Source organism: Anthonomus grandis, chromosome 10, assembly GCF_022605725.1.
Source record: "Anthonomus grandis grandis chromosome 10, icAntGran1.3, whole genome shotgun sequence".
NCBI lineage: Eukaryota > Metazoa > Arthropoda > Insecta > Coleoptera > Curculionidae > Anthonomus > Anthonomus grandis.
Window position 1 is genome coordinate 26,348,949 of NC_065555.1, and position 27,892 is coordinate 26,376,840.

Consider the following 27,892-nt stretch of genomic DNA (forward strand, 5'->3'; position numbering starts at 1 on the left):
CCGTTTTTGTTCAGAACCTAGCTAACATGTTTACTTTATGCCAGTTTACTGTTTAGATGGACTCGTATTTAACCCCTTTTTTTATTTGAAGAAGTTTTTGCTATATATATATTTTTTTTTACGGAATACACTGGCAAAAGGACAAACCTTATGGTACTCAAGTATCACGAGTTGCGCCAATACTAAAAAGGGATGGATATTTTTCTTAAACTTCTGCAAGTTGTTATGTGCGGGAAAGACGTGCATTGTGAGTTGATTCAACAGACGTGCACTTCTCCATAAAAAGGAGTCTTAAGATAGCAATGTTTTAGGCGTCTGCAAATGCACGGGATATTCATGAGTCGCATCTGTCTAACGAGTAGATCTTAGAGGTATAGCTCTAGGTGGAATGCTATGAGCCAGTTCGGAAGAGTATTTACCGTGATGGTATCGATAAAACAGAGTAAGGGTCGCTATCTTCTCTTTATGCGTTAAACGTCCATATATGAGAGCAAAACTCAAAAGATGGACAAATCTGAGCCTTGTAAAGCGTTAAAAGCTCTTGCAGTGTATACAGCCTTTTCGTTTTTAAGAGAGCCATAAGTTTTTGAAAATTCGCTTGGCTATTCTCGCTACATAATCATGCCAAGACATATTGCCTCCACACCTAACAAGCAAACTGACGAAGACAGTGGCAAAGTGAGGATTGAGGCAGCTTTCTCTGTAATAATAGCAACAGCGTTAGATTTAATCAGATTGGACTCACCCCAATCCAAAATAATATTAAGGTCGACATTAAGAGTTATTACCTGGCGACGCCTATCGCACTGGGTATCGGCTGAAATCATCTAGTTGGGCGACTTGAAGGAAGACACGGATGTCCTGTCATCAGCAAAGCTATGATTTAGTCTTGTCATAAGTCTTGTGGAAAAGGTGATTGATATATAACAGGAACATCGGCGTTAGTTTACAACCTTGATGAGGTGGGTCCATCAACGACAACCTAGATGGATCGGTTCTCGAAGAAGTTTCCAAACCTAGCAACGATAGCTAGTGGCAAACCATAAGAACCATCTCGTGCTGATTGCACGAGATTCACTATATTTCTCGATAGCCTCAGGCCAAACATGAGTGACGTAGGCTAATAGATCGCCAGTCCACCTGCGTTTTCGAAAACCATACTGTCGGTTGCTAATGATGTTGGTGGACTACAGGTATTTCAAAATTTGCTGGTTGGCAAGTTTCTTCATTGCCTTGGTGATTCCCAAGACTAAAGCAATCGGACAGTAATTGATGGGCGCCGTCTTTCTTCCTTTTTTGGGTATCGGTTGAATCCGCCCAAGTTTGCAGTCTCTAGACAAGAGACCTTTTCTGTTTAAAAGAGAAAACATTTTGCACAACGGTAGTGACAGCACGACCGCACACTTTTTTAATACCAATGGCGGTATTCTCAAGTATTCTTGAACATTAATAGGTCCGATGGCCTTGTTAATGTTAATGTTCTCCGTTGAGAACTTTTTTAAGATCTTTGCGTCGAAAGACTATTATTGGCATCAAAAAAGATTTTTTTTTCAAAGTCGATGGTTTGCGTCCACGGTAAAGTTCAGGTGAATATCAGACCCAACAAGTCTGTTCAATTGCCTATTCTATTGAGGTCATTGCAATAGAATCACCTTCCCTATTCAATAGTGGAAATGTTGACCTACAGAAACCTTGACCAACTGCTTTTGCTACAGACCAGAATGATTTTGATCCCTTTGGGCAATTGAGAAGTTTGTCCGTCACTCTCCCTTGGTACTTATATTATAGCCTTTAAAGGTATTTAAGCATATTTGGCTGTGAGAGTATACATGGCTATAAGAGCACTTCTACAATGGCCAGTACTAGTGGAATAGCCTTTGCTGCATTGATATGTTTATCATGGGTTCTTTACAAGCTATTTTAAAGCCGTCATTAAACGAGATTTCTAAGCCCTTTTATACGTTGTTCTATAGTAAAAATATCTACTTTAATTGACCTTCTTTTTCTTAAGTTTAAACCGTGGCCTCTCTTCTCGACTTCTCGACCGAGAAGGACCTCTGAAACTAGCATGGGTCCTTTTCAATATTCTTACACCTTGCTGTTTTTCATTCTTACGTAGGGTGTTAGAGCCTAAAATATGAAATTACAGAGAAAGCTGCAGAAGTCGTTGCTAGTAAAATGTTTAGCATTGCATTAGGAGTTGATCTTATTGTTGCTGTTACGGAAAAACGGACGTTTAAAGTATGACCAGTTTCTAAGCATTTGTTGCTATTTTTACTGTAATCCATACTACCATACCATTGAGTCTTAAATGATCCTAGATCTGATAACAGCAGTATAGACCATTACGATATTAGGTTGATATTTCACTTCTTGGGGACTATTCTTTGAACATTGTCAAATAACAGCAATAGCTTTGTTTAGAACCTACCTTATGTAGTTACTCCATATCAGTTTGCTGTCCAAATGTACATCTAAGTATTTAACCTCCTTTTTTATTTGAAGATGTTTTTGCTACATAGCATTTATCATAATCCCTCTTAAGTTTTCTCCTGTTTATAAAATGTATCTTCCGAATCCGGTTTCCTAGCCAGATTCAAATGACCTTGCATGGATTCACAAAGTACTTCAGTTGACTTCTTGGAACTATAACCAAACCGTCGTCAGTATATCCCTGTAATTAAATCTTTTCCCCTTGAGTTGTTTTAAAAGATCATTCATGATTAGACCCCAAAGTTTCTGCGACAATCAGCTACCTTTTGGGCATTTACCCTCTATTCCGATCTCTCGTTTGATACTCTTCTAAAGTCGAGCTGGCGATCCTCTTTCGCAAGGCAGATTTGATCCAACTCATCAAGGAAACTAGTATGTTCCTAGCCTGTAGAGCACCACACAACAAAGAGATAACGCAACTTCCTCTACCTTTTTAATTACAACATGCAGGGAATTCGTTGACCCGACCTTAAGGTTTGTGGGCTGATTTTTGTTCAGGACCTTGTCATTTAATATTACCACTATGAATTCCCAAGAGTTTCGGAAACTCCAGCAGGACGTTCGACTTTGCATCAGAGATTTGTTTTATTGCTCCTATTATGCAAAGATGGACGTTTGAAGTCGAGCCTTAGTTTCTAGTATTTTAGCATCAAGTATTTGCTGCCTTTTAAACTGTAGTTCATGCTATTATACTACCGAATCGAAAATGATTCTAAATCTGATGACAGTATAAGCATAGACCATTGCAAGATATTTATTTTAGTATTCCACTTCTTGTAGACTATCCTTCGCGGCTGCCACATAACGGCAATAGCTTTGTTCAGATCTTAGCTTATATGTTTAGTTATGTTCAGTGACAGTTTACTGTCCAGATGTAGCCTTAGTATTTAACGTCGTATATTGAAGATCGTCCGTGATCAGACGGTAGAGTCTTGGCAACAGCCAGCTTCCTTTTGGGCACCTACTTTCTATTTCAATCTTTCGTTCGACATTCTCCGAGAGTCGAGCCGGCATTGCTCTCTGGCGAGGCGGATGATCCAACTCAATAAGGAAACTAGCATGTTGTAAGCCTGTCGTGGTCAACCCACAAGTGTCTACTGCTGGACATAGATCTCCCTCAGTCATTTCCATTTGTCCCTATTTTGTACGTCCTGCATCCAACTGCTAGCAATACGCTTCAGGTCGTCAGTTCATCTGGTAGGTGGGAGTCCTCTACTGCGAAAATCTTCTTGTCTTGGCCTTTACTCGACAATACGTCTTGTTCATCTGTTGAGAGATAATCTGGTAATGTGTCCGACCCAATGCTATTTTAATAAGGCAATCGTTTCTACAGAGTCGATTGTCCCTGTTCTATGTGTATTTCTTCATCTGTGATCACGTATAAGAGAGACACCTAACAATTGGTGTTCCATAACCCTCTAAGTTACGTGGAGCTTATCTACAACCTTTTATAAGTGTCAATTTTTCTGCGCAATAATTAAAAATTGGCAGCACACATTGATTAAAGGTTTTCCTTTTGAGTTACATGGGCAAGTCCGCCTTAAATATATAATTTCTTTTACCAAAGGCTACCCAGGTTCATCATATGTGACGAGAGAGCTCATAAGTTTGGTTATCCCTGCCTTGCATATTTTGCATGTCCTTAATATTTATATGACATAGTCTGCTCAATATCTTCCCTACAACAGAAACATTGGCTTTTAGTATATTAATCAACATGTCTTGGTCAAATCGTTTTGATAAGCTTCGATACGTATATCAGGAGGGAAAAGTGTACTGTATTTTTGTTAATTATGATGTACTGTACGTAGTGTGATATTATGTTATGTAAGTATGTTAAGGGTACTTATAATTCTCTGGATGAACACTCTTTAGCCGGTCGGGTTTCTGCTACACTTCTTGTATTAGGTGAAAGGAAGGCGGGTTTAATGATCCACTAGGGTTTTATGGATTGAAGAAGAAAAAGAGGTTGACACTAATCAAATTAAATTCTAGTTGTACAAAAGATAAACTAAATGCCACCGCATTTTAAGATAAAGTAAAGTTAAGATTTTGATGTTTTGATAATGTTTTAAATGTAACAAAAAAAAAAATGACTTTAATTCCGTTGAATTGATGTGAATGCCTCTGTCGAGAATGATCTACCGAGTGTGTACAGGTTGTTAAAAAACATTATTTTATAAATAATAATAATAATAATAATAATAATAATAATAACGTTTATTATTTACCATGGAAATTACATAGAATATAAACTTACAGGTGTATTCAATAATTGAGGTAAATAAAAGCTAATGTATCAGACTCCTGCATTGAAAATGCAGGTTCTGTTCTACCTACATAGCTACAACATAAATTTTTTTTTAAACTAAACTACTTTTTAAATAAAACTAACGAATTAAACTAACAACTAATAAATTAAACTAACTACTAGATATAATGTACATACATTACATTCAGGTAGTTGATGATTTGGTACAGATTACAACAATACAACAATTAAATACGGAAGAATATATCTAATACTAGCCATTCAATTACAATTTATAAACAAGAAAAATGAAAAATAAATCTTCTAGCTCTAATATGCATGTCACTGATTATCCAATAAGATTTGCCTTACTTTTGTTTTGAATCTATAAATGGAATTCGAAATATCAGTTATATCGGGTGGTAGCGCATTCATGATATGAGAAATATTATAAGAGAATGATTTTTTGAAAAATTGATTTTTGTGTTTAGGAATAGTTAAAGATTTACTTCTTAAATTTAAGTGATGAATGTCTGTCCGAAATGTAATTTTGTTGTATAGGTAGGGAGGACTGCGGTATTTAATAATTTTATAAAATAGCACACTGGAATGTAGCTTACGTCTATTAAACATTTTAAGCCACTTAAGATAATTAAGCTTATGTGATACATGACGCATATTAATTGCCTATTAATGCCATAAATAAAACGAATACAAGAGTTTTGCATTTTTTGAACTCTATAGGAGTCTTGACCATCTAGACAAGGTCCATAAACCACATCACAATGATTAAAATTTGACAACACAAGAGAGTCGCATAGCTCACGTTTAATATTCAGATCTAAGTAATGTCGATGAGGGTACATGGTTTTTAGAGCACAATACGACTTTTTAAGATTATTTGATATGTGTCCACTAAACTTTAGCTGTGAATCGAGTGTTAAACCCAAGCTCTTGGTGCTCTCAACTACTTGAAGTTTTTGATGTCCAACAAACAAAGAAAATTCTTCATAAATAGTCCTTATTTGAACGTTACTTCCAAAGAGAATAACTACATATTTTTTAGGGTTTAATTTTAACATATGCTTACTAGAGACTTTAACAAGTGCATCAAGATCAGCATTTATATGGTTCAAAGCAGTTAAATAATCAGAAGGTGCAAAGGAGTGATACAACTGCGTATAATCTGCATAGAAGTGATACTTACAGTATTCAAGATATTGAGGAAAGCATGTTGTATAAATACTAAATAGTAGTGGCCCCAATATACTACCTTGAGGCACCCCATTAAGAACTGAAAGACGACTTGAAAAGGTTGCATCAATTTTTACCATTTGAGACCTATTACTTAAAAATGACTTTATTAAACTATAGCATGATTTGAGAATCCTTTGTAGTGCAGTAAGGCTACCAATATTTGATGATTTAAAAAATCGAAGGCTTTAGTAAAATCTAGCAATACCAGAGCGGTTACTTTGTTATTATCTCGGGCACGAAAAATGTCATCGGTAATATCTGCCATTGCTGTTGCGCAACTATATCCACTGCGAAATCCAGATTGCTTAATGGGTAATATTGAAAATCTATTAATATGGTTCCTTATTTGTACATCCAATACGCGTTCTAATATTTTAGACATAGTTGGTAGCACACTAATGGATCGAAAATGTGTATAGTCAGTAGGGTTACTTATTTTTGAAAGGGGTAAGACAATGGCTTCCTTCCAACAATTGGGAAAATAGTTAGTTTCTAAGCATTTATTTATTATGTGTGTAATATATTCACAAATATGAGGACAGCAAAGCTCAAGAAGAGTTATGTTAAGACCGTCTGATCCAAAGGCTTTACTTTTTATTTTTTTAATTATGTTAAATACCTCATAATTTCACAATTGCTGAAGAGCTGCATCTCTTAATTTTTGCATTTTCTTAATATTCTCTGTAATCCAGGGTAGGAAGGATTTTTTATGCAATGTAATTGTTTTAAGAGGAGCGTGAATATCCAATAGGCTAGTTATAGCGTTGTTAATAAATACGACTTTTCTATTGACATCAACGATATTGGAAACATTATTAAACGGTATCGATTGAAGGTCATTTTTAAATAGGTTATAGTTTATATTTTTTAGATTTCTAGAAATGATAGTTCTTGGTTTATAATTTAATTTGGCCATTTGTATCTCACAATAGACTACGAAGTGGTCGGAAAAATTAGAATTGATAACACCAGTGCATTTAATTTGGTCATAATTAGTGACTATTAAATCAATTAGGGAACTAGAAGATTTCGTGACTCTGGTTGGCTCCATTATAACTTGTTTCAAATTAAAGGGCTCAAACATCGAAACTAACTTTTTTGTGAAAAGATTATCGCATTGTAACATATCAATATTAAAGTCTCCTATACAAAATATGTTGTTATACAAAGAAAACAAGTTAGAAACAAGGTCCTCCATTCTGTTTAAAAACTGCTGAATATTTGATCTAGGTGGTCTATAAATTATTCCAATAACAAAATGTTCTTTCTTTATTGTAATTTTTGCCCAGATACATTCTAAAAACTCATGACTCTCAGAAAAGAGAATTTCAGTTTTAAATTGATTTCTAATACAAAGAGCCACACCGCCCCCGCGGCCATACGCTCTATCGCATCTTTTTAAGGTATAATTATTTAGTTTTATATTATTGTTTGGTATATCTGGACCTAGCCAAGTTTCAGTCACACCAACAATGTCGAAATTATTGTTGAAAATGGTAGTCTTAAACTCGTCCAAATGCGGAACTAGTGATCTAACATTAATTTGAGAAATACGTAAAGACATATTGTACCTACCCTAAACAATTATTTGAAGTGAGACAAAAGAAAACCAGAAAAAAAACTAAAAACTTATCTTAAAACTAAGGTTTACTAAACTAAGGCTTATTCTGTTCACATGCAAAAAATAATGTATACCTTTATTTTGTTTTTTTGCTTTTTGTTCCTTTTTCTAAACTGGAGGTAGAAGTCGTTCTAGCGGCAACAGTTCTGGTAAGAATACGATTTAAAACCGTAGGAGTGCTGTTTATGACGATTTCCGAAATAGAAAAATTATTTAAAAATAGTAACCTAATTAAATTTAAAAATTAATACATTCAAATTCAATGAGAACCGTACATTGGTCGCAAGTCTAGAATTGCGTGCTATAATACAGTGCTCTGTAAAGCACCGCAAAAAAAATCTTTTTTTCTATTTTTTCCATTACAGCATACAATTTGCGTCTTTTTTGTTATGCAGGAACTTGTCTCTTAATGTCACTAGTATTAAGAGAAAAGTTTTTGCATAGACTTAAATATCATTTATTCTTTCTAAAGTTTTTATTACGGGCGTTAAGCTAGTAAGCCTGTAAGATTTAAAGAAAGCTGTAGTCTTTTGTCAGATTTGCTGACCTCTATTTCTGTGGAACGTATGACTGGGAAGATAATCTTCAACTGGAGAAGGAATGACATCTAGACCCAACTAACGTCTTATTGGACTTATTCTATTTGGACAAAATACAGTAGGCTGTCTCAAAGGGCTCGCGGTATCTCGGTTCAAATAATGTTTAATTTTTACTTTAAATTAGTTTTCGGCATAATGCATGCCGTATCGTCTTTATAAGGAGATGCTACAGTATCTCCTCTTTAGTGTTTATTTAGTGTTCTATTTGACCCTAAAAGCTTTACCAGTCTGGCGAACTTAAATAATCAGTCTGACTTCACGAAACTTGCACCAGCTGATTCTTTTGCTTGTTCTTAGATCGGTTTTGAACCTTTGTTTGGCTTGTTTCTACAAAATAAATATGAGTATCTACAAATAAATAAATTGGGTTATTTTATGACGTAATTTTTTTTGTCAGTAACATAACCTTTGAAGACTTATATTATTTAATTTTTTTGACATTTTTTTTTGGAGTAAATGAATTATATCATTACAGAAGAGGAAACTCTCCATCACTGCAACGTAGTCCTTCACCGAGGAAAAGGCACCAAACTGGGCAGTTACACCACGACATTGGATTTTCTGATACCGTGGTGGAAATTGTGAAAAACGAACATCAGCGGCATTCTTCAAAGAGAATTCCTAGAGGTATTTTTATATAGATTATCATTTTACGGTAGTTTTATAGAAAATTTATAAAATATGTATATCGGTTTGAAATTTTAACGTCCCAAACATTGATTTTAATAAATATAGATTTGGTGGGTTACGTAAATAATGTTATATTAATCGGAAGGACGACCAAATTTACTAAACAACTGAAACGTAATGATTCTATTATTAGAGCGCAAAAGAACCGAAATGAATAAGATGAACAACCCCTAAGCAGCAAAATAATGTCTTGACAACTGTTCTGCTTTTTTCCGATATAATAAGATCAATGACAGCCTATGATGTTCTGACGGCTTTACAGCAAATGAACTTCCAATATGACGTCGTTTAAAAACTGATATATGGGTTTTAGTGAAAATAAAATTAATTTATTTAAAATGTATTGGAAACGACCTTAAAATAAAAATCTGTTCAAGTTTTTGTTTCTAAGTTAAGAGCCCGTTCTGGTCCTAGGACTTTTGGACTGTTTGGAATAATCTTTATCTTTACTTGATTAAAGCGAGGCAACCAGGATTGTTTTAGGTTTTTTGATGGACTACTCCAACAAACTATACCTAAAGTTCTCTGTTGCCTCGTAAATTGAATGGAAGAAGGATTTTCATAAAGGTGTCGTTAAGAATTTTCTGCACTAGGTTCCTGGTCAGCTTCAACAAGTCCCGCGCGGTTGCCTTCGCCCACCAACGGGGGGTACGGGCGACAAAATCCGAGATACGGACCTTTAAGGTCCTCGAGAAGAGGTGGGGCATACGGAACGACCAGTCTGTGTCAAAGGTCGAGGTCGCCGAGTCCGACGCATCCCACTCATCATCATCAAGGGCCGCCATTCATAGGTATTTCTTGACCCAATAATGTTTATGAATCATCCCTTTTAATGAACTTTGTAAATTTGACAACGCGAAATGGTAATACATAGTGGTTCTCAGATGCAAAACTCGACCTTGGCATCTCGGCCTTTGTTCCACAATGCCTTGATATTAGGTAGCTTTGGCTGTGTTGTAATTTGAATACAGGTTGTTAATAAAACTGAACTAGAGTTAAGTATTTATTATTATTTGCTTTATTATAGGATAATTAAGTTGAAAATGTTCATAGCTGATAATTATTAACAGCCATGTATGAGTAATAGGCATTTAGTGTAGTATCTTGTATGTGTTGTAGCTTTTAACATTAAACTAAGGTAATTAACCTCTACGCATAAACTTGGGAAGTTACAGCTTAGTAATTACAAATATTAACTAATACTTAAATAATATTGTCAAAAGCCTCATGGAAGGAACTTAACAAAAAATATTTATAGGAAGAATAAAAATGTGTTTATCAAAATCATGATGACTATATTTTAATGATGGTAAAGTACAACCATTCAATCTATCAATTCAAATGGTGACATACAAAACCTCAATTAGTAACGCATCAGAGTACGTGAAGCAAAACATTTTAACATTTTCACTACTTTTCTTATCATACAATAACACTTGATTCCCAATTTTTCGAATAGATGAAAACTTATTTGACTTTCAAAGGACTTGAATTGAACATTATCTTTACTTTTAATTTAGTACGCCCTTTCGGTTGAGAAGCATTTCCAACCGTTATCAGGTGTGAGCTAACAATAAGAAATTTGCCTATATACTAGAGGTGCGTGAAGTATTAGATCTTGATAGTAGGGGTGTCCAGATGTTAGGAATATCACTGGCCTGGCTGCAGGACTTGGTTTTGCGTAATGTAAATTGTTTCTGATACAAAATCATTGCTTCTTTCCAATGTATGTTGTGGCCATTCGACCAACCGTATTATGCTGAAAACCTCTCCAATGCAAGTAAAGAACATACCTCTTCTACTTCATGGTAAGCCCTTCTTGCTGATAGCAAAAAAATTAGTTACACGTGCCACGTGCGGCACAAGGTCACACAGCTATTTTATGCTTTCTCGACTCCAAACTAGCAGTTGTTGTAACTATATGTAGATTGTGAAATCCTAAGAGGTTGATCAGCGTAAGAAGATGTACTTTAGAAACAAAATTACACGTAGTGACTTATCAAGTCCTAAGTCGTATAAGCAGGGCCAATTTCCAACAAGCTTGAAAACTGCTCGAGTGCAAGCTGTACCCAAAAAAGGTAAGAAGACGATGCTTTCCAATTACCGCCCGATTGCACTAGTTCCAGTAATATCGAAGATTATGGAGAAAGCAGTCAACCAACAACTGTTAAGATATCTGGAATCATCTGGACTAATCAGCGATCATTAATACGGCTTCCGAAAGCTTAGATCCACCGGCGATCTTCTGGCCTACGTCACACACTTGTGGACGGAGGCCATGGAGAAGCACGGCGAGTCCCGCTCAGTAGCTCTTGACATTTCCAAGGCATTTGACAGAGTGTGGCATGAGGGACTACTAACCAAGCTCTCCTCAATCGGCATACAAAACTCATTATTAAATTGGATCAAAAGTTTTCTTGAACAACGAACAATCCAAATAGCCGTCGATGGATACCTCTCCGACAAATTTAACATTAACGCTAGAGTCCCTCAAGGATGCATTCTATCCCCCACCCTTTTCTTGGTATATATCAACGATTTGCTAGGAACCACTGTGAATGAGTTAGTTCATTAGTTGCCAACGAAGCGTCAGAAGCATACTTGAGCAGCAAAAGAAGAATAAAACCCTTCCAAAACGGCGGACAACAGCGTCAATTTGCCCCCCATAGTCAGTGGGGGGCCAAACCACCGAAGACAGAGATGTCAACCCATCTAAAATGAGCCCTCTAACACCGAACAAACGGAGAAAAGAGGAAAACAAGAAAACCTAGAGCGGGGTAAGTCTCTAGCAGGCAGTCCTTACCCCTTCCAAAAACCTCTTCTTGAAAGAAGATATTCTAAAACCCCATCCCCATCCCACAATCCCGATCAGAATACTGAAACAGAGAAACACAAAAATTCAGAAAATTACAAAACAATCTGTGATGGCCTCCAGTCGGAGATCAGGGTGTTGCGGATGGAAATTGAAGATTACAAAAAATTCGAAGAAGAAAACTTACAACTAAAAATCAAGCTTAAAAACACTGAAGAAGAAATAGAAATTCTTAAAGAACAAAACCGTGTCTTCAATTCCCAACTGCAACTTATGAATGATAATATGGAAAAAATACTCAAAATAAACGAAGAATTGGAAGATGAAAATAAAAATTTTGCCGAGCAGCTGGGAGTGTTGAGGGACCAGCAAAACGACAACAAAATAGAAGAAGAAAATCCTAGTAAAAGATTTAAAGATGATACAGGCGTCTCCTCCCTGCAAGGGGAGGAGATGTCACAAGAAGACACAGACACAGACTCAGACGAAGAACCTGGTCCCTTAGCGCTCCCAGATGACACGGCGGATGAAAATCTGGGAAAGCGGGACAAACTACCTGAAAAGAATCCTCTCTATATGCCTTTGAATAATCTCTCAATTGCAGGAAGAGGGACGAGTGCTAAACCTAGCAGCCCAAAAATACCGAAAGTTGTCATCAGAGACACTACTAACTGGGCAAAAAAGTACCAAATTATCATGGAAAATAAAATTAATATATTAAAGGTACAAAAAGAGAGGCTAGGTTTGGCACTCTTTCCAAAAACGGCTCGGGATCACATAAACCTGACTGCTCTCCTCAGGGAAAGGGAGGTGGAGTTCCACTCCTTCTTCCTGGAGGAGGACAGGAAGTTGAACCTGATCCTGAGAGGATTTGACAGGAACTTCGACTTAAGAGAGATAGAAGAGGCACTAAACCGGATGGGATTTGAGCCTGAAGAAATGGGCTGGTTTAACACCGGCCCAGGCCGAAAAAGGAAAACAGATCTCATCCGGTTCCTAATCAGCAAAGACCAAGAAGACATTTAAAAAATCGATAACCTCCTGAACATAAGGGTCCGTGTCGAGCACCTAAGAACATTTAAAGTCAATAATATAAGACAGGTGGGGCAGTGCTATCGCTGTCAAGAATTTGGTCACGCCGCGAGCAATTGCAATGCGGGGCTGAGATGTCACAAGTGCAAAGGCTATCATATATACACAGAATGCAAAAAAGAACATGCAGCACCGGCCCAGTGTTGCAATTGTGGCGGCGACCACCCGGCTAGCTATTGGCGCTGCCCCAAAAATCCGAATTATATTAACAGTAAGAAAAATCGGGCCCGGTGTCCGGGAGGACAGAAACAACAAAACAACCCGACCTGGGGGCCAAACAGATTGAAATACCAGTACAGCACAATACTCTAATATCTCTTTTATCCTTGCCGGAGGACGAAATAAATCTTAAAATAAATAATCTAATCTCTAAACTAAATAAATTAACGTCAAACCCAGCATTACAATTATTACTCTCTTGAAATTTTTAATTTAAACTTTTACTTCTTCATAAAATAAAAAAAAAACATATATAAAAAAAAACACATAAATAAATAAAACACAACACCGGCCCAAAACCGATGAGCTGGGTGGGCGTGTCCTAAACCAGTGTATCCAACCAATCCCAGCCGCCCACCCAGTGCATAAATACAACCAACGCTTCCTCATCCTATTCAGTCTTTCCCCGCGTTCCGAGCCATCAAAAGCTAGAGCACCTCGATGCGACCAAGATAATAAATAACTAATAGACGAAATAAGTATATTAAAAATAATCCCGGCAGAACAGTGTGGTTTTGTGAAGGGCCTATCAACAGAAATACAGCTTGCAAGGATCCAGCAAAGTTTAGTTGATTCGTTCAATTCCAAGTATTCAACTGCCATGATCACGCTCGATATCGAGAAAGCCTTCGATAGAGTGTGGCATGGCGGGTTGATATACAAAATGGCGACATTTGGGGTGTCTCCGGGTATAACTAAATTTATTCAAAGCTTTTTAAAAAACAGGGAGTTCACAGTACAAATTAATAACACCACTCAAGATTTTAAAAAAATCAGAGCTGGAGTCCCACAGGGCTCCCCCTTGGCACCCACCCTGTACAATATATACCAGGCAGACATCCCAAAGAACGATCACTATTCTAAGCTGGCATTATTTGCGGACGATACTTGTGTCCTTGCGAGCTGCAAGTACCTGGACCAAATAACAGCGTATATTCAGAGCCACATTGATAAAATAGCGGTATGGGCCGAGAGGTGGAAAATTAAAATAAATGAGGATAAAACGGAGGCAATCCTTATCACCAAAAAATGGGACCGTGATATTCCGAACTTAACGGTGCTGGGCAGGATGGTCCCCTGGAAGAGTGAGGTGAAGTACCTGGGAGTACATTTTGACAATAAAAATACCTTTGTCTATCATATTAAAAACCAAATAAATCAGTGCAATGGATTAGTCCAAAGCCTCTACCCTTTCTTGGGCAGGAAAAGTAAGATGTCTCTCGACAATAAACTCCTCTTGTATAAGCAGGTGATCAGACCTAAGCTCTTATATGGGTCTTGTGTCCTTTCAAAGATCCCTAAATCAACTATGGCTTACCTAGAAATATTTCAAAATAAGACGCTTAGGCTGATCACAAATGCTCCGCAATATATTAGAAACTCAGATATAAGAACTGACCTTAAAATGAGTACCATAGAGGAGTTTATTGTCGCCAGACACACAAAATTCAAGGAACGTGTTAAAGCTCTCGACCATCCTGAGATCCGCAAATTTTTATTGAAATGGCGCGAAAACAAACCCTGGAAGGGAGTTTTTTAGCCTTAACACCGCGATTGAGTGAACGCTCGGTGGCATAAAGACTAACCGGGCGCATACACACCCATCAGAAAATAAAATACGCTCCGTTTGTAAATCAAACGCTAAACGTTCTCAAGGGTATCCTAATCCGACCGCTTCTAGACGGCCGCATCAAGATCGTTCTGGGTGGGCGGAGACTGCTGCTGGACTCGTGACCAATAGCAGCCCACCTCCTACCTTATAAATATAAGCACACCAAAATCCCGTGTAGTCAATCCTCTCGACCCGGGCCGTCAACAACTCTGATGCACCTCGATGCGACCCAGAACAAAAAGATAGGCGCCTAAAATAGCGAGTAGGTAACAAACCTAAGACCGGCAAGAGCCCCGCAGCTAGTCCGGACAAATCCAGTGCAGTACAAGAAGACCGGCAAGAGCCCCGCAGCTAGACCGGACAAAATTCAGTGCAGTACAAGAGAGATGCGACCAAGAAAGAAAAGATAGGCGCCAAAAAAACATCAACAACAAAGTAAATCAGGAAACCGGCAAGAGCCCCGAAGCTAGACCGGAGGAAATTAGTGCAAGACATCATCACTGTCAATCCAATCTACAGCTTTGCGGACGATAGCACACTTATTTGCACATTTCAGTCCGCCAAACCAACGACAGCCGCAAGTTCTCAGAATCTTAGGCAGCAACAAGTAGCTTCGACCAACAACGATATTAGAGCAATCTTGGAGTGGGGCGATAACAATTTGGTCAATTTTAACGCTAAAAAAACGCAGGCTGCAGTATTTATGATGAAGACTAACCTTGGTGGCCCGGAGCTGGTTATGGCAGGGAAAACATTGCCAATGAAATCATCTTTACATCTTCTAGGAGTCGAGGTCACCAACAGTGTGTCCTGGCATGACCACGTTGCCGAGGTCGCCAGGGCGGCTTCCAAAAAACTCGGAGTGCTTTTCAAAACGAAAAAACTGTATACACCAGAACAGCTGCTGACTCTTTATAAGGCTCAAATACGCCCTTCCCTCGAGTATTGCTCGCATGTCTGGAGCTCCTGTATGGAACCTTCTGTATAGAACCTGCTGGATTCTATACAGAAGAGAGCCATTCGTCTTATCGACAGAACTGACAAAGATTCTGGATAGTCTGGAGCATAGGAGAAAGGTGGCCAATCTCTGTTTATTCTACCGTTATTATCACGGTAAGTGCTCCTCTGAGCTGGCAGGCCTGATTCCACCCAGGGCTGTTCCGGCAAGAAGGACGCGTCTAGCAGTTGCGGCTCAGCAACATCGAGTCGACCTGCCTATCTCAAGGACGTCGCTGTATCGGGACTCATTCATCTGGAGAACATCTTCTTTGTGGAACGGGCTTCCACCTCACATATTTCCCGACGCATACAACCTACAGCGATTCAAAATAAATGCCCACAAATATCTTCGCGCAAGCACCACTCCAACAGTGACATAGGACTTTCCTCTTGTGCTTGTGTTTACCATAAAAAAAATATCCCAACGAAGGCTTAGGGGAAACCAATCGACCAAACGTATTGTGCTAAACATGCTAAAAACCTCTCCAGTTTGTGTTCACTTTTATGTTCTTTTGTCTTGACTTCCAGTGGCCACTGTCGCGTTTATATATGACTCTCTACATTCAAAGGGGGAGGGGACTTGGTATTCTTAGTTCTTGATGTAGCAGGCATTCTGTATAATTGCCTTCAAAGTGAAGGCAGTATTCATGTTAAATTTTTCCGATTTTCTTCGAAGTTCCTTTGATGTACGAAGTTTTTAAAAATTCTGTATGATCCTCCAGTTGCTGTGACTCTTTTCTTGTGGTTTCTGCGACTTTCCTAATAGTTGTCTTTATTGGTTTGCTTAGATCCCCGTTCTCCAGTAAGTCTTTGGTGATGTTTAAGACGAGATGTCTTACGACTTAGATGAAAAAAGATTTATGGCTAGCTTGCTAATTAAAGTTAAACTCTAAGTCGCTGCATGAGACTGGGCAAAATACGTTATATTTACTCGATTTTCACTCCAAATTTGTCTAGTAGGGTTGTCAATAAAAGGCAATATAAAAAAAACAATAGCAGTATTTTATTTACAGGGTGAAAATGAACAGTGTTTCGAGAGTTACAAAAGTTTTACATTAGCACAATAGTTTTAAATGGTTGCGAAAGTTTCCAATAAGAGATACACAATAAAAAAAGTTCCTCGAAGTTTAAGTTAATCAATTGTAAGTACTTGAATTAGGTCTTATTTATGAATTTTGTTGACGGAAGTTCTGTAACGGCCTATGGTGATGTTACCATTGGCGCTGTCCTGTGAAAATTGTAAGTTGGTAGTTGGTGATTTGTTACTGGTGTTTGATACTACGGGTGGTTCAATGGTGGCTGGCTGGTAAAATTCACCATGGCTGGAGCTTGAGCATGTGTATGTCGATCCTACAGGTTATTGTGTTTTAGGATACGATACGCAAAAGTAGAAATCCGAATAACCAAATTAAAATAAACTACACAGATTTTTAATACCCCTCTTGATTCTTTGTCAACGAAAAATGTAAATACTTCTTAAATGGTCGAAATAACAAAAAAAAACATTAATACAAGTAAAGAACATACCTTTTCTACTTCATGGTAAGCCCTTCTAGCTTATAGTAAAAAATTTAGTTACACGTGCGACATAAGTTCACACAGCTATTTTATGCTTTCTCGACTCGAAACTAGCGGTTGTTGTAGTTAGATGTAGACGGTGAAATCCTAGGAGGTTGATAAGTGTAAGAAGATGTACTTTAGAAAGAAAATTGCACGTGGTGACTTACCAAGTCCTACATATCACAACGAAGGGCTTAGGGGAAACCAAATAAAACTGATACAAAAGCACAGCCCCAATACAATGGTACAATTAGGGGTACCGTAACATCTTTTTTTAAATCCCATTACTGATGGACTCACGTGGTCCCTAAAAAAAGAGTTTACACTTAGACTTGGATTATAAGAACATCTTTATACGGTAAAGATTTGGAGGAGAAGGAAATTTTCAAGATCAAATTGACCCAGAAACCGCGGGTTATTAAAAAATACAACTGTCAACCCGAACTGGAAAGAGTAAGCTTAAAGCGACGTCTGCATCATCGCTCACCGAGCGGATTATTTCTGCTCACGGACCAGAATAAAATAAATAAAAAAATATTTTAAAACCCAATCTAACGGTGACTACCTATTCCTTAGTTTCTACTTATAATTAATTAAAACCCATTCTTATGAGGTCAACTTTGTGGAGTCTTCGGGGGAGTCATCAGGATGAACGGCAGGTCTTCTTCTGGGGAGGATGTCGCTGAGTCTAAAGCTTTGAAATTTGCGGTTGTGAATTCTCGAGGTAGATGGAAAGTCACCTGTCGAAGTGGTACTCATCGTTAGCATCGGTTGTCTCTCGCGTTTACATTTTATCAAAATGTAAATGGCAACGAAAATGACAATTAGGGTGAAAGGACAATTGGAAAATGCTCACAACATTTGTAAGGAATAAGTACAGGCTGATTTTTATAGATGATATTTTGATACGTTTCAATAATATATTTTGCTTGAACTCTGGTGCTACCAATGAAGGCTGTACAAGAGGGTTGAAGTTGCAGCATACTATTTAGATTAGCGATACTAGAGGAGGGCTCTCTTCTTATACATTTAATGGTGAGGAGTGGTGGATCAGACAGTGAAATTAACCATAAGTTTTGGTCTATATTTTGGACGTTATAACCTTTGGCTAAGAGAACGTTAACTTGGCAGGTTTTTGGTAATAGTTGGGCGTTCTGCTTCAAGAGTTGTGCTTCACAAATCGCATCTCTATCGATTGGATGAGGTAGTGTGTCCAGGCAGATTTTCTGGCTTCGTCCTAAGCTTGTACAGTGTTCCAAATTTTGCAAAGATACGTAAAGCATCAAATCATCATCTCGCGCAATATGTTTCTGTGCTGTTGAAATGATGTGATGAAATCCAGTTCTATAACATAATAATAAGGTATAAGTTTCTGGTTCTACAAGAGGAATTTTAAGAATGAAAACTATTTTCGAGTCAGATTGATATGCTTCTAATTCAATTATGGTGAGATATTGAGCAGTATTAGATGAATAGACTGGTAAGGTTAGATTGTTTTTATTTATTGCTTGAGAGATTTATTTAAGAGAGCTGATCAAATCAATTGGTGTGATAATGGAACTATGTAGAATTTTTAGTCGGGCAAAGTGATGGCATTTAGAATATCATTTAAGGAGTGTTCAATAAAGGCATAGCTCTCCATAAGAGATTCACAGGTGTCAAGAAGTTCTATTTTCGCGGCATAATAACCCGTAGTATCAGTAAGATTCGCGATAGAATCTTTGACGGTTTTAGAATTTTTGTTATACGTTTCTTCGTCGATCTGGAACTTTTGTATTATTGAATTAAAGTTCTTAAATACAGAAGTAGTAACCGATATTTGATTTTTTATCAGGGACTCAGTTTGCGTTTCATCACGGGCAATTTTTTCGATGCAACTATTGAAGTATTCACCATCAGAGGCATCTAGGTTACCAGTAATGGATTTCCAGATGGTACCAATTTCGTTTATAAAACCACGTTTTTCGATGAAGAAATATTTTTTTGGTGTCGCCAATGATTTCCTCAAATTTTAAATTTACTAAGTCGGAAATTTGTCTAAGAAGACTTATGTGCGTTTAGACTTCTGTTTTAAAAATAGTCATTTTAGGGGTCTGTACATTGTAAAAATTATCTAATAGATGGTTTTAAATAATTTCGTTCTTTGATATTGCTTTTTTTATTGGAAGTAAGTCTTTATAGACTAAAAGAGTCCATTTGTTATTTGAAATTTTTATGTTTCCCTCTTCATGGAGAAAGATTCCTATGGTGTTGTTTATAGGGGTAAGGAATGTTTGGGATAAGGAAATTGCGAACAGGGCGCAGAATATTAAAGCCAGATGTATGGAGTTGTCTTGTTCTCTATTGGTCAGAACAAACAGAGGTTTTCCAACGATGTTCCACTGCCTGTGCCAATGAGTAAGGATGCCTTGTTTGTTCTCTGGGAGTCCTGAAGATGGTCCGTTATCTGTTTAAGGGATTGGAATCCGCCGTTAACAGTTAGAATTCTCTTGTTCTGTTGACGTTTTACGGATCCTACCGACTGCGCCAATTGTTATCACTTTAAAACTCGATTTCGCTGATTATTTTGTGGGAATTTTACCCAGGTATGCTATAAAAGAAAATGTTCCTGACAGTTTGTCAAAGTTTTCATGCATTTAGTTCATTTTGACTGCTTGTCGAACAATTATGGGTTATTATAATTTAAACGAAAGAGTTGAAGTAGTGCGGCTAGTTGGCGATGGAGTTAGAACATTTCGTGAAGCTGCAGCAGAATTTAACAGGAGACATCCTGGTAAAAACATCTACCATTCAACAATAGCCAGAATAAACTACGGGTTTGATCAGTCTGGTTCAGTAGACGGAGTACATCCTCATTTACATCGTAATCGAGCGAATAATAATAACCAACACATGTTGTGTTGGCTATTACTGAAGATAACGATGAGTCCGTTGAAGGTCCTTCGTCTTGAGCACAAAATCTATTTTTGAATTGAATGTAGGAGTTACAAAAACAAATCTATAAAACACTCGCTCCATTCCTTAACAGTATTTCCCTAATACTGTTACGGAATTCTCCGATGAGCAAATATGTATATAGGCTCTCAACATAAAAGCTATCCTATTGCTGAGTCTAACGTCAGTGGCCTAAAAGAGTTTGACGAAATGAGCTGAGTTTCGTACAGTTAAGTTCGTGTTTCCCTGCAATGGTTGGATAATGCTTAATATGAATTTAGCAACTTCCGATGTTAAAAAATCGCTGAAGCTGATCATAGGTTATATCTCTTCTTTATGTATTTAAGAAAGCCCTTGGAAATGTAGTAGTTGGCGTGCTTATTATGGTGTGGAGTGTGTTTGGTCCGTAATGCCCCTGTAAAGTCTTCTCTTTGCTGTTGGTGTATGATTTTTTACTTAGTCGTTTGTATTTACTTTTATTCAATTAACCTTGTTGTTGTTGTCTTTTGCATCTTGGTGTTTTTTTTTCTGGTACTCTGTTTTTGTCTGGAGATATTCGTTTTTGATAGCTTCATTAGTAATATACATAAAAAAATTATTAGTGCCAAAAAGAATAATGGAATGAAACCGTTAGAATACGCAATTTCTAAAGCTAACATCTTTAAAGTTAGATGCTAAGGACTTCAAGAGAACAGATTGGTAACGCTCAGAAGAGGCATCAGCCATATATTCTAATGCAATCTACACATATAGAGTCGCGGATGCAGGAAAAAAAGAAAATTGCAGATAAGTTAAAGAAATATGGGCTCCATCATATTGAAGAATGATGACATTCACTGCCCTTGATAAATCAATTACAGACATGCAACCTCCAAACCTTTTTTAGTGCTATTTATAATAACGTTTATTGTAGCAGGTTATAGGAAATGGTGAAATAACCTTAAGCGACCTAAATAGACTTCTATTAAAGCCACTTGATAAGAAAGAAATCGTCCTGATGTTCTAATCATATCACTTAGCAACGCATCAATCCCAGTCACTTTTGGTAACTGAATTAAAGCTATCTGAGAAAAAAAAACAATCAGTTTAGATCTAGTTAAGAGGCAGTGGCAATACTCAGGGAGCCTTTTTTGTCGTTATTATACTTGGCAGTTCTAGTAGGGATCTAAAACAAAAGAATTAATTTTTTAGTAAAAAATAGTGGTCGACATTAAAGAATTGGGATAGGTAATCTATGACGAGAAAATACTAAAAATTAAATCAGATAACATAATTCTCAGATATAACTTTCATTCCCTCTTCGAAGTTAAAAAAAGTGAAGCGACAGAGGCCGTAAGATTTGTGGAGAACTGATCTGATTAAAGACCAACGAAAGACAAGCTATTTCATCCATCCTTCATGTTAGGGAATTTTGCATCGGTCCTATAGACATAAATCTTTGCAATACTCGAATGTGTGAAAGAAAATAATAGAAGAGTCTACAATAATCAGCAAATCCTTGTACCAGGGTTATATCGAAGTTGGTATGGAACTTCTTGCTTAAAGCAGAACTAATGTGTGATGTTTTGTTTTGAAGGAGAACAAGTATTATAAGATTAGGAATATTATTTCTGCCCAACATTGGATGCATTTTACGAATGATGGCAATTAAACTTTCGCCATTTTGATATTAGTGTTTTACGATTAGTAAACATGTTTCCAAATAAAATCCCAATTTACCACCTTAGGCTACATTTTGCAGCGTTCTCTTTCGAGAAGAAATGATTTTGCTGGATTTGAAATTTATTATTTTTATCATTAGAATCAGGCATTTCTCAAAATATGTTTTTGTAATGGTATAAAGAAACATAAAATACCAAATAATGAGGAACGCTTACTCTGGTGGAACGGTGAGATAACTAGCTAGGTGTGCGATCGTGCGATCTCAGATTCGAATCCTGTTATTATTGTTTCTGCCTGTTTTCACTAGTCACATAAACAAATTGAACTGTAAAGGCAGACGGTAGAACGACTCGAGCCTACTAATTTAAATATAATAATCAGAAAAAATATCAAATGTACGGCACATACTGTACATTTTAACGGCTCTATCTCTATGAGATGGGAAAATCAATCTCAATTCACAGGAAAATTAGTGGCGGCACCTATTGTCTGAGAGGAAACTAGCTTAAACACACCAAGAGCATGCTTCTATAAGAGATTCATTTTTACCGGGAGATTTTCTGTGTCATAACCATGTCATATTATGTATGACTGTCAAACATAACTCGCAACTAGAGTGTTATGAATCTTATTGAAGTACCCTTTACGTCTGGTTATTTTTAACTATTTTCTTTATATTAATATATTAGTGACAATTTTGATGCATATGCAATAATTTACTTTAAATTTTAAATAGAAAATTATTATTTATTTATGAAAACCCCATTAGCTGTTACAAAAATTCCAAGTTTGATTAACATTTAAATAACAATCTAAAAAAAGCAAATAACAAAAAATAAATTGATATACTAATGAGAAAACAAAAAATAGAAATCCTTCTAGAGGTAACCTGGTACATGACCTATACCTAAATACTATCCAATTTAATCATTAACAATAAAATATATATAACCTTAATTGTTGGATTAAGGTAATCCCTTAGCTGATTTAAAGATAAATTAAATACATCAATATCAAGATAATTTATCAGGGTCAAATTACTATCAATAGGATTATTTACACCATACAAGGTTCTATGAAAGGGAATATAGAATATTGGCTGATGTTTTAGCCATTGGTACGCTACATTAACACCAATTGAATTTGAGAGAATAGGACAGTCCAACATGCCTTTAACAAGTTTAAACATAAACAGTATGCCAAATATCTCTCTGCGAGCACTAAGTTAAGGCAAGCTTAACCGTTGTACCGTCATTCTGTAATCATGGTTTTCCTAAAAGCACATACTCAAAGAAATTTATGTTGAACACGTTCCAAGGAAACTGTGTGATTTTGAAAATATGGTGACCACACAACTGAGCAGTACTCCAATAGTATAATATTGAATATTTGGTGATAAGTATTACACTATTTATGCTGGTTACCCTATAAATTCGCTTAGTTTGAGAACAATTGTTTTATTGTCAATACTTGCGGCTTTAATTTCGCGGCTTAATAAGGCAGCTTTGAGCCTTGCTTTATCTATTACTTTATTTTAAGCCAAACAACCTTTAAAAGAGGTACTGTATTAATAACCATATTTGTTCTTAGCTTTAAAATCCCAAATTTATGCGTAGCAGCTTAGAATCACCATAAATAGAGTAGAAAAATTATTAGTATAATACATAAAATTTTAGTAAAAGTGAGTTTTACGTCATATTTTTCTTATAAATAAAAATATATTCTTTGACATATCTCGATTTATCGAATTTTATTTAAAAAACTACTTAATCAACAAATCAACAAATTTTCTGAATTCGATAATCATTTTTTTCAAAATAAGTTTAGTCGTCAGGTAGATAGATCTACTACTCACTGATTTCTGGTGTCTTGTATGTATTATATTATATGCTTCGACGAAAATTTGATAATCTTCATCCTGAGAGTTTAAGTGCGTGACATTGTCGATGCTCGATGTTACTTCCTTTGCTAAACTCTTTTGGTGATTCTACTACAAGTTGATATTACTACATGATAATATTCGCCGACATCTATATTAGAGTGAAATTTTGGTTTTTATCTAACAAACTTTTATCTAGCAACTGATTCTGGTTTTTATCATTAAACAGTGCTAGATCGAGGACAATGAACTATCACGTGGCTAAACGTGAAGAATTTTCTATAATTTTCCTTGGAGTCTTCATTGACGCTGGTATAATTTGATTCAAACATAAGTAAGCTATGGAAAAACTTAGTCAAGAACCTTTCAGAATTTCAGAATAAGTCTATGCTACTGTTGTATCCCTTTTCCACTTTCTCATTCACTCTTAGTGTGGGGGCACTGTTCATATATTGACTGATTTCCAGCGTAAATGTGTATGTATAATAACGGGGCCCCAGCATCATGAATGTTGTAGAAATAATTTTGCGCAGTTGCAAGTCTATAATGCCTATAATAATTTGGTCCTTTACCGCTCCCATAATGACATGCACAATTATCTCTCGTTCTTCTTCTTTTAGTGCCATCTGCTATCGGAGGTTGGATATCATCATTGCTGTTCTACTCTATTTGCCGCGACTCTTAAAAGTTCGATTGAGCTACACTTAGTAAATTTAAGTAACCCATAAATTTCTTAACCATGAAATTCTTGTACCAACACTTCTTTTTGTGTTTCTAAATCTATCATTATATTTCTTATTACAAGGTGACCCATAAGAAAATTAATTTTTAAGAAATTCAGTAAAAAATAACGACAATGTTTTGGTATTGTTTATTGACTGAAATATATAGAGAGTATATGGGAATTTATGTTTTAAAAATTAAATCGTCCAAATGATGTCCTCTGCGATGGCACTCCTCCAATCGTGTGCGGAAATTTTGGAATACCTTAATAAGGATTTCTTGTGAGATTAATCCAATTTCCTGTCGGATATTATTCTTAAGTTGAGGAATAGTTGTAGGATTATTACAATACACTTTACTCTTAAGGTGTCCCCATTAGAAAAAAAATCAGCTAAAGTAAGGTCCGGACTTTGAGGAGGCCATGAAATATCGCCTCTGCGAGAAATCAGTCTTGCGGAAAACATTTCTCTTACCACTGCAATACTCAAGTTGGAAGTAGCTCCATCTTGCTGAAACCACGTATTTAGGTTATAGTGGTGCGAGTTTTGCAAATATGTGGCTAAAGAATTCCTTAACATTGCTGTGTAGCGTTCCGAATTCACAGTAATGGCTCGGCCTCGATTATCTTTAAAGAAGAAAGGTCCAATAATTCCCCACTTAGTAATTGTAGCCCAAAGAGTAACTTTCGGAGATTGAAGTGGTTTTTGATATTTCACGCGCGGATTCTCGGAGTTCCAATTACGACAGTTTTGTCTATTCACAAATCCATTTAGATGAAAGTAAGCTTCATTGGAGAAGAGCATACTCTCAAAGTCTTGAAAAGTATCCAACATTACATTTGCAAAAGTCATTCTTGCTTCCAGGTCCGAAGCTTTTGATTCTTGGACTAGCTGGATCTTATAAGGGTGTAGTTTCAAATCGAGATATAACATTCGTTGCAGACTCGTCCTCGGAATCATTAGAGTTGAAGACCGTTTGCGAGTCAACATTGTTGGTGTAGCACGTCCCGATTCAGTCACCCGTTGAACATTTTCGACGGTTCGTGTAGTCCTTGGTCGACCTTGAGCTCGAGTTTTCTGTATTGAACCAGTTTTCTCAAATCTTCTAACCCGCTGCTTAATTAGATTTGAACTGGGAGCCTCATTAATGTCATGCAGTCTAAAATGTCGACGAAAAATTCGACGAACAACTACGTACGCATGATTATTTTCATAATACGCCCGAACGCAAAAAACACGCTGCTCTCCCGTGTTTTGCGGCAAAGTTACTAAATTCCCAAATATGAGCTATACGACAGTTCTACGGTCGCATTTCTCCCACTACACAGGTACGATCTACGGCGCAACGAAAAATTAATTTTCTAATGGGCCACCCTGTATATCTGCTATTGGTCTGAGCGTTCGCAAAATGTACTGGTTCCCTCCGCGGAGCTTGCCCAATTGCCAAAATCACTCACTCCGCAAGTCTTATATAGTTTATTACTTTCCCATTTATTAATATTCCTTAACCCTTAGATGATAGTGCCTCTTCAAAACTTGCTTCACTGTACACATTGAGGAGCAGGAGTAACAACACATCCCTGTCTCACTCCTCTTCTTAATTCTATTTCTGAGCTTCGTTCATTGATCACTATTATCTGTGCGCGCTGATTCTAATAAAGATTTAGTCTCTGTTGTTTTAAGAATTTTAACTAGTCTTTTGTGTTTTACCTTAGCAAAGGCTTGTTTTAAGACTCCTCTGTGCTTACATATTTAGTGCAAATAACGCCTCTCTGGTATCTAGTCTGTTTCTTGCTTGCCCAAATTGACTGTCATCTATTCCTTTTTCTAGTTTTATATTATTGCATCCAAATATTATTTTTAAAAAACCTTGAGTTATAAAAGATAATGTTTTATATTCACAACAGTTTTGGTATATGTTCTGTTTTGTATACTTCGTTAAGTAAATCCAGTAGTATATCCAAGGTATCGTCGTTCACCTGTTTTATTGTTTCAACTGGAAACTGATTTTTTTTGTTTCAACCGACCCTACTTCTTTCCCATGTTTGCTGTATGTTTTAATTATATTTTTAAAAGATTTAGAAACTCTCCACCTTCCATTACAGGTTCTATTTATCCTATTGTATTCTCTTTAAGCAACTTATTGATATATTCTGTCCAATTTCTTAGTTTCTGATTTGTATCCTAGCTTTCCGTTTGCATCTTTGGGTATTCCTGGTTCTTGTGTTATTAGTATCAAACTGTCATGTTTTTCACTTGCAAAACGATAAACGATATGATTATCTTATCTACCCAAATTATGCAAAAATATTGGGCGTAGCTTTCATCAACTCCTAAAGGTCCATCCCTTGCTGGCTCTCTAAATCCAAATGTTTTTAACGCTGTGTCACTTCTATTTGGTTATTGATAATAAGGCTCTTTACTCTTTCTAAAAGTACCTCAGTTCTAATGTTAAAGAAATATAGATGTTAGTCAAAATCACAAACTTAATAAATATACCTGGACTGCCAATTCAATGAAAAGTAAATGGCCACTACTAAGAGGCCCCCATTTTGCGTGGTTGTATTCTTTTGATGTTGGTCACTCACTTTTAGTTGTGCCAATTGTAGGGAAACATAACAATTAAAGTTTTTTAGAGGTTATGTTTACAAAAATACAAAATAGAAGGTTACATTTAGTTAAGAATTTGAGGTGTTAGATTTGTGATTTTTCTTGTACCTCTTTAAGAATTTCGTTAAACGTTGAATAAAAGAAACTAATCCTCACCTAAAATGAGACAAAGTTTCAACTAACTTGGGATAGATTCATGCACTTTAAAATATTTGTTTTTTATTCTGATAATCGTGAATCTTATAAATCCTAATACCTAACATAGCGAAAGGCATGCGCATTAATGTTGTTTACATTATTGTCAAATAATAATAATTAGTAATTCAACTTTATAGTCTCATTTTGTCTGAAAAAGTAAAATGAAATTTGTTTATTTTTTTATTTTGTATGACCACGATTAACCCAAATCTAAATTCCAGTGTCTTGACAAAATTCAATAGAAGTAGGTCAAGATTTAATGATGAAGATGACTAAATACTTCTAATGGACGCCCTAGCAAATAATCCCTATGTTGATCCAGCAAAATAGAACATAATACACAATAATTTTTGCCTGATTTAATGAAAACGAATTTCTTGGAAATAAAGTTTTTTGTTGATGTTTGGTTAGCGGTAAACGTATCACCTATTTCGAAAACACTTTTTGGAGAGCTGTCAAACAGCGGTTAAGATAACGTTTACGTCTATGTTAAGCGTCTCAACATATGCATTCGAAAACTGTTTATTCTTTCATAAACACAGACAGACAATTCACAATAATTTAGTTTTGAGAAACAGTGAACCAAATAAAGATTGTGATACATTATCCGCGTATTAAATAAGGAGGAAGCTATATCGCCTGTTGCAGAAGATATGCCCAAGCGTCGTTTACAAATCGCCAA

The 27,892-nt window shown here is 36.5% G+C and overlaps 1 protein-coding gene across 15 annotated transcripts in view; it reads left to right on the top strand.

The window, feature by feature from the left end:
* LOC126741664 (voltage-dependent calcium channel type A subunit alpha-1) overlaps positions 1-27,892 on the top strand; it is a 771,245-nt gene that overhangs the window by 721,249 nt on the left and 22,104 nt on the right. For 10 of the 15 annotated variants that reach the window (XM_050448203.1, XM_050448189.1, XM_050448197.1 and 7 more), the window contains 2 exons: positions 8,697-8,848; positions 9,490-9,702. In XM_050448203.1, the coding sequence (XP_050304160.1) occupies positions 8,697-8,848; positions 9,490-9,702 (365 nt within the window). The remainder of the gene's footprint in view (positions 1-8,696; positions 8,849-9,489; positions 9,703-27,892) is intronic. The other 5 variants (XM_050448198.1, XM_050448199.1, XM_050448192.1 and 2 more) reach the window with 4 other exon arrangements.